The sequence below is a fragment of the Nicotiana sylvestris genome, chromosome 8, assembly GCF_000393655.2.
Source record: "Nicotiana sylvestris chromosome 8, ASM39365v2, whole genome shotgun sequence".
In the NCBI taxonomy this organism is placed as follows: domain Eukaryota; kingdom Viridiplantae; phylum Streptophyta; class Magnoliopsida; order Solanales; family Solanaceae; genus Nicotiana; species Nicotiana sylvestris.
Genome location: NC_091064.1, coordinates 109445156 through 109453436, shown reverse-complemented (window position 1 = coordinate 109453436; position 8281 = coordinate 109445156). Strand labels below are relative to the sequence as shown.

Below are 8281 nucleotides of genomic sequence, written 5' to 3'. Positions count from 1 at the left end.
TTTGGCATTCCTCGTTACATAATAACGGATAATGGAAAGCCATTCGATAATAGGTTGATGAACAGGATTTGTGATCTCTTTGGCTTCAAGCAACGTAACTCTTCGATGTACAATGCTACCGCCAATGGTCTAGCTGAGGCATTCAACAAGACTCTATGCAACTTGTTAAAGAAAGTTGTCTCCAAATCCAAATGAGATTGGAATGACCGTATGGAAGAAGCTCTATGGGCATATAGAACGACTCATCGCTCGCCAACACAGGCGACTCCTTATTCACTCGTTTATGGAGTCGAAGTCGTCTTGCCACTTGAGCGTCAAATACCTTTGTTACCACTGGCTATTCAAGAAGGGATCACTGATAAAGAAAATGCTCGACTTCGATTAGAAGAGTTGGAAACTCTTGATGAAAATAGATTGGAAGCTCAACAGAGTCTTGAATGTTATCAAGCTCGATTGTCTCGCGCCTTCAATAAAAGAGTTCGTCTGAGATCCTTTCAAGTAGGAGATCAAGTCCTTGTCGTACAAAGACCCATAATTACTTCCCATAAACTTGTAGGGAAGTTCACTTCAAAATGGGATGGGCCATATGTCGTACAAGAAGCTTATTCAAGTGGGGCTTATAAGCTGGTTGATGCAGATGGTATGAGAATCGGCCCTATCAACGGCAAGTTTTTGAAGAAGTATTATCCATGAAGTTGCAAGTCATGACGCTCCTCGACGTACGAGCCTAAACTGCAAGTCATGATGCTCCTCGACGTACAAGCCTAAACTACAAGTCATGATGCTCCTCGACACATGAGCCTAAACTGCATGTTACTACACTCTTGGCCCGCAAGAGTATAAACTGTGTACGACCCAAAAAAAAAGTCCGCTAGGTTGAAAATCTCGAAAGAGGTGGCCTAGGCAAAAGTTATGACCCAAAAAAAAAGTCCGCTAGGTTGAAAATCTCGAAAGAGGCGGCCTAGGCAAAAGTTAGGATGTAAAAAAAAAATCTACCTAGTCTGAACTACGGTATGACTTGATCCTCTTCACCGGGGTACGTAGGCATCTTAGAGTTTCATTCTAAGTTCAGTCGCATAAGTTCAAAAGATACATATTGCCCCAATTGTTGTCCGAGTGAAGTATGGAGGAATGCAAAATCAAGCTGAAATGCCATCCTCTTGTGGAACTTTGATCTCATTTGTTTTAAAAGGGGTAACCCTACATGGTAAATTGATATCTTCAAGTCCTTCGGTACTCAAGTTGAAGTCCCCAAGTTGAAATTTTCAACTCCGTCGGTCTTCAAGTTGAAGTCTTCAAATTTGCCGATCTTAAAGTTGAAATATTTAGGCCCTCCAAGTCTCAAAGTTGAAGTCTTCAAGTCCGTCGGTCTTCAAGTTGAAGTCTTCAAATTTGCCGGTCTTAAAGTTAAAATATTTAACCCCCAAGTTGAAGTCTTCAAGTTCGTCGGTCTTCAAGTTTCAGTCTTCAAATTCGCTGATCTTAAAGTTGAATTGTTTAAGCCCTTTGAATCTTCGAGTTGAAGCCTGCAAAGTCCGCCAAATCTTCAATGTTTTCTAAGTGTTCAAGTCGATGTCGTCTTCACGTTGAAGCTTTATAACTTTCCAATCTTAAGGTAGGCATATAAGTCCCTTTGCACCTTAAGTTGGCCTCTTCATGGGTTTGTCCTTAAAAGGAACTATAACTTTCCAATCTTAAGATGGACATATAAGTCCCTTTGCACCTTAAGTTGGCCTCTTCATGGGTTTGTCCTTTAAAGGAACTATAACTTTCCAATCTTAAGGTGGACATATGAGTCCCTTTGCACCTTAAGTTGGCCTCTCCGGTAGTCGGGCCATTTTGAGAGTAATCTCTCCAAGAATCGGGCCATTTTGAGAGTAATCTCTCTAAGAATCGGGCCACATTGAGAGTAATCTCTCCAAGAATCGGGCCAGAATCGGGCCATTTTGAGAGTAATCTCTCCAAGAATCGGGCCATTTTGAGAGTAATCTCTCCAAGAATCGGGCCATTTTGAGAGTAATCTCTCCAAGAATCGGGCTGTGTTTGAGAGTAATCTCTCCAAGAATCGGGCCATTTTGAGAGTAATCTCTCCAAGAATTGGGCCACATTGAGAGTAATCTCTCCAAGAATTGGGCCATTTTGAGAGTAATCTCTCCAAGAATTGGGCCATTTTGAGAGTAATCTCTCCAAGAATTGGGCCATTTTGAGAGTAATCTCTCCAAGAATCGGGTCATTTTGAGAGTAATCTCTCCAAGAATCGGGCCATTTTGAGAGTAATCTCTCCAAGAATTAGGCCACATTGAGAGTAATCTCTCCAAGAATTGGGCCACATTGAGAGTAATCTCTCCAAGAATTGGGCCATTTTGAGAGTAATCTCTCCAAGAATCGGGTCATTTTGAGAGTAATCTCTCCAAGAATCGGGCCATTTTGAGAGTTATCTCTCCAAGAATTGGGCCACATTGAGAGTAATCTCTCCAAGAATCGGTCATTTTGAGAGTAATCTCTCCGGTAATCGGGCCATGAGAGTAATCTCTCCGATATTCGGGCAAGGATAAGTACTCATCCCCTTGCACCCCAAGATTGTCTTCTTCATGCGTGGATCATCTTGTTGAACAAGAACAAATCCTCCTCGCTTGACCTACAAAGAAAAAGAGACAACAAAACAAGAAAAGTACAAGAAAAGATGAAGAAATTACCTTCGCGTTAATGCTTCCGAGTCTACAAAACTAGACTCAAGTGGCTTGCAAAGACTATGAACTGATGCTCAATAAACACGAGTATATGGCTTTATATAGATTTTCGTAGATGGCTTGCTTTAGCCTATTCTCGATGTGGGAACAAGTACTAAAGCAACTGCAATTGTTTGATGCTAACACGAACTAGGAGAAGGTATTCGAAAAGGATTCGGATCTATATAATCCGTCTCTGAAGGGAATTTGGATTTGTTTGGCGGCGACAGTAATTTGCTTTAATAAGGAATCAATAATGCATAGTTGTCCTTTAACCAAGTAATGTCGACACCAAATTCCATGAAACAAGGAAAGCACTTTGAAAAGGATACAAACTGTTATCACGTGGATGCACTTTTCTAAATTATGAAAAAGTGTCATTTCCTAGTAATATTAGATTCAAATACCAATGTATGCCTAATCAACATGGCTTAGCTTTATTCCTTTCTAAGGAATGTGCTGACTTATAAGTCTCATAGTCAAATTATTTTAAGTAACTGGCATAATCTATGCAATACAAATGAACCACAAAAATACCTGTTTTGAGGTAAGTTGATCCGAGGATCATTCATCGTTACTTCAAGTCTGCCCTTAAGGTTTATTAAATTTACCCCTCAAGTAAATCTTGAAGCAGGGGACATTTGTAGGCATGTAAAATTTATTGAATTTAAATTCATAAATAATTTGGACTATATTTCAAATATGCTAGTTCAAATAAATATTATTGCGCTAATATAATTGAATTAATTATATAAGTCCAATATATATGGATTAAATAAATAAGTCTTAATCCATTGGGCTAGCCCATTTAACTAGGCTAAAGTAATGAGCCCACTTCATTAAGCCCAAGATGTCATCTTCCTAGAGGCCCAGTTTGGTGCCACGTGTCAAATGACGTGGCGCGCCAAGTCAAGCGGAAGAGCCAATAGGACCATGCCACGTGTCAAAATGACAAGGCATGTCCAGTCGCGCTAAAAGGCCAATGAAATCGTGCCACGTGTGCAAGTGACATGTTCTGGCCAATCAAATGCAGTCATGTCATACTTCAATTTGATTGGTCGAAAAGAGTTTGTTCTTATCACAACTCTTCCCTTCCACAACTATAAATAGGGGTCTTCATAACTCAGAAAGACACCAGAAGTTATAACAAGAAGCAAGAAAGAGCTCGTGGATCAAACGCTGCAAATTCCTCCACAAGTTTCAAGCTTCAAGTTCAAGTTCAAGAAATCAAGTTCAAGCTCAAGAACGAAGAAGAAATCAAGCTCAAGTTCAAGAATGAAGAAGAAATCAAGCTCAAGCTCAATAACAAGATCATCGTTCGAGGCAACAAGCACATATTCAAGATCAAGCTCAAAGCTCCTTGAATTTATTTGCTACTGAAAAGTAGAATCAGAGGAATCATAGAGATTGTAACACTCAAATATTTGAAATAAAATAATACGATTGTTGCGATATTTTCGGTCTTGATTTTATTTTCACGACGTCAATTTATTGTCTATAGTTCTATAATCATTGACATGGTTACACGCGCAAAGCACGTATCATAAAACTAGTTCCTTGACTTTTCGAATATTTATTTTTTTATATTTTAACTTCGCTTAGTGAAATTTTTTTTTGCTTCCGCTACTGGATTGACAATTTCCCCTTTCTAAGCTCACCGTATCAAGTATTCCTCTTAATTTCTCATTATAGTCATATTAGGTTCCTTTCAATATTATGTATGCATACTCAGAGTCAGAGGTAGTAGTTATGATACCAACAACTTCTGAAGACCAAAAGACCCAATTGCATGAGGTACGTAATTTCTTGTTTGGGTACGTTGCAAATTTCCAATCACTCATTCATTACTTTGACAAAAGTTATTTTGTCGGTCATTTATATGCATGTTGTCGCTGCATGGAAGTTGGTTTTCCTATTAGGGGCGTTCAAAGAAACCGAAAAATCACACCCAATCAAAGACGAAAAAAACTGATTCTTTTTATATATTGACATTAAAATATTTAAAAATACAGATAATATTTAATTAGGTTACCTTAAGAATTCGACAAACCGAGAAAATGAGCTATGTGACGATTGAAGGTTAGACAAGAGACCAATAACGTAAATTTATAGGAAATTTCAGCACTTTGTAGATAAAACTAAGACATGAACCAAAAAGAGAATTTTGGAACTAGAAGTCAAATAGATTTAAAGGAGAAATTAATAAAAGCTTGAATAATACATGCAATATTCCTTATAGTATAGTGATAAGCATCTAGCATGCTAGCTTGCACCAAATTATAACAAAACTTGTTGTACTCAATATCTTGATGGGACCAGTAAATTAATTGCCTTGGCCTACAATTCTCAACCACCTCAAACTTGGAATATGCTTTTTCCCAATCTATTTAGTACTTGTTATGATATTTTCCCAATCTATTCTAATTAAGTTGCTATTCACAAACATTATATTTCTCTCATGGGAAATTGTATTCCTTCTTTAGACAAAGAAAGGAAAACTTTGCCCATCGATACAATTTTCAAGCTTCCATCTTCATTGCCTAATTGGCCACCAGGTTTGATTTTCACATTCTTTTTACTTAGTAGTTCTCGCGTCGAAAAATTACGTTAAAATCAATTCAAAACCGAACCATGAACACCCCCTTTAAGTACATTAATTGGTTTACATATCTTTCATTCATTTTTTCTTTTATGTTTGATAAGTTTAATGAACTTGAAACTCTAATGACAGGTGGGGAATTTGGAAGTGGATATGTTGATTTAGAAGGGCTAAAAGTTTGCCAGATTGTGACATTTAACAAAGTTTGGGCTGTTGATAAAGGAGGGCCAGATAATCTTGGAGCAACATTTTATGAGCCTTCACCAATTCCAGATGGATTTTCCATGTTTGGATGCTATTGCCAACCAAACAATCAACCCCATTTTGGTTGGGTACTTGCAGGGAAGGACAAGAATAATGGTCAAACTCTAAAGAATCCAATTGATTATACACTTGTTTGGAGTAGTGAGTCCTCAAAGCTCAAGAACAAAAATAGCATTGATGATGGCTATATTTGGCTGCCAATCCCACCTGAGGGTTACAAAGCTTTAGGCCATGTTGTCACAACCTCACCTGAAAAACCTTCCTTTGACAAAATCCAATGTGTTCAATCCGATTTTACCGATAAATTAGAGGTCGAGAGTTGGATCTGGGGTGAAGGTATAACGAGCAATGCGTATGGTATCAATGTTCATAGCATAAGACCTCAGGAAAGGGGCATAAAAGCACAAGGGGTCAGTGTAGGTACATTCTTAGCTAGGATCAAAAGTGATCAAGATGATGATTCCAACACATTATCCCTTGCTTGTTTAAAGAATAACAAGTTTGGTACCTTTTCTTCTATGCCTAGCCTTGGCCAAATTCAAGCATTATTTGAACAATACTCTCCACTTATTTACTTTCATCCCAAAGAAAAGTATCTTCCTTCTTCTGTCAATTGGTATTTTGCTAATGGTGCTTTGCTATACCAAAAAGGTCAAGAATCCAATCCTAGTTGCATTGAACCAAATGGCTCAAATCTTCCACAAGGTGGTCCCAATGATGGTGCATATTGGCTAGACTTGCCAACTGACGCGAAAGACAAAGAGAAAGCCATTAAAGGAGATTTACTAAACTCTGAGGTGTATCTCCACATTAAACCAATGCTAGGGGCAACTTTCACTGATATAGCTGTGTGGATCTTCCATCCATTCAATGGACCTGGAACAGCTAAACTTGGCCTAATCGATGTACCATTAGGGAAAATAGGGGAACACATCGGTGATTGGGAACATGTAACACTCAGAATTAGCAATTTCAATGGGGTTTTGCACAAAGTATACTTGTCAGAACATAGTGGAGGGACATGGCTTAATGCACCACTGGTGGAATTCCAAACTGGTAACAAAGTTGTGGCCTATTCTTCACTAAATGGGCATGCCATTTATCCTAAACCAGGGCTGGTTTTACAAGGGACTGGAGATATTGGGATAAGGAATGATGCAGCTAAGAGTAACTTGGTTTTAGACTGTGGAGAGAATTATTCAGTAGTTGCAGCTGAAAATCTTGAAATAATTGAGCCACCCTGGCTAAATTATACTAGAGAATGGGGACCAAAAATAAGTTATACACTTGGGAATGAAGTCAAGAGAATTGAGAGCTTGCTGAAAGGGAACTTGAAAGCTGCATTTGAAAAATTGGTCAAAGTATTGCCAAATGAAGTTTATGGAGAAGAAGGGCCTACTGGTCCAAAGATGAAAGGTAATTGGAATGGGGATGAAGTTTGAACTTTGAAACTCAGTTCTCATCTCATATATGAGAAACAGAATTGAGGCCTTCATGCAAATTAAAGTGTTTTGTAATTTAATTTCCACATGTAATTTAATGTCTCCTTTTTTTTTTAAATTCAATTCATTCTCCGAGTATTGATATTCTGGGAATGGAGAATGAACTGGAATAGATTCTTTTCTACATTTGTTGATAAATAACAAGAAAGAAAATTTGCTACACACTTTTAGATCCCCGTTCTTCTTATACATTGATTTACTCGGGAAATTTCCATTTCCTTCAATTGTGTGCACAAGTTTCTCCTTCTATCATGCTTTTCACATTTTTGTCCTACTCCCTCCGCTCTAAATTAGTTGTGGTGTTTCTTTTTACATGTACCTTAAAAAACTACTAATAGAATGAGTTTTTTACTATAATAACATTATTTATATCTTTAATCATTCGACATATTAATCTCTCTTTATTTAGGTGTCTTATCCATCAATAAGGCATCTAAAATACTCACTTTGATAAGTGAAAGTCGGCTGATGGAAATGAAGAATTCACTGGCATAGAGTAGATAAACAGACATAGGATAAATAATCTTCGTCTACATTGTACCTAACTCCTAAGTATGCAAATTGACCGTTTTCTAAATTGAATTTCTATTGCTCTAAGTCTTCAACTTTCTTAGCAGAATCTGCCCCGTTTGGCCATACATTTTGGCAACGTTTTTTCAAATCTTTTTTGAAAACATTGTTTGTTCATAGATTAATGATCTATTTTTGAAAAATTTCTGAAATTATTATTCAAGTTCCCAAAATCTAGTTTAGGGTAGATTTTGGGTGAAACTTGTTCTCCCACTCACAAAACTTCAAATTTTCTTCAAATAAAATGCATGTCCAAACATAATTTCAACTTCCAAAAATTATTTTTCAAAACTACTTCAAAAATTATTTTTTCAAGTTTCAACTAAATCTATGTCCAAACGCTAGCTTCAACTTCAATGTTCGTTGAATCTTCAACTTTCAAATGAGTTTTTAGTTCTATCTCCATATTTTTTATAAGTATATTTCAAAATAATGGAATTTGTTTTAAGATCAGGTTTTATAAGAGATTGAACGATACAGTTAGTTAAGATCCAAAGCAATTAAATGCATTAGTAATGTACTTGACTAAATGCTTAAAAGACTAAGGTTTAGCCAATCTGAACAATCATAACATTACGTGTTTGTACTCTTTCAATTTAGATTTTCTATGCGATGTA

The 8281-nt window shown here is 37.1% G+C and overlaps 1 protein-coding gene across 1 annotated transcript; it reads left to right on the top strand.

Moving 5' to 3' along the window:
- Positions 1-5140: 5140 nt before the first annotated feature.
- On the top strand, positions 5141-7258 carry LOC104243853 (hypothetical protein At1g04090-like). Its single transcript, XM_009799115.2, has 2 exons — positions 5141-5284; positions 5461-7258. Exons 1-2 carry the CDS (start codon positions 5188-5190, stop codon positions 7032-7034), a joined length of 1671 nt encoding a protein of 556 aa, XP_009797417.1. The 5' UTR covers positions 5141-5187; the 3' UTR covers positions 7035-7258.
- Positions 7259-8281: the final 1023 nt, after the last annotated feature.

Bases quoted from the DNA above. Each gene is read 5' to 3' on its own strand.
- LOC104243853 (XM_009799115.2), top strand. From the start codon at position 5,188: ATGGGAAATTGTATTCCTTCTTTAGACAAAGAAAGGAAAACTTTGCCC. The intron at 5,285-5,460 runs GTTTGATTTTCA...CTCTAATGACAG, and splicing joins ATTGCCTAATTGGCCACCAG to GTGGGGAATTTGGAAGTGGA.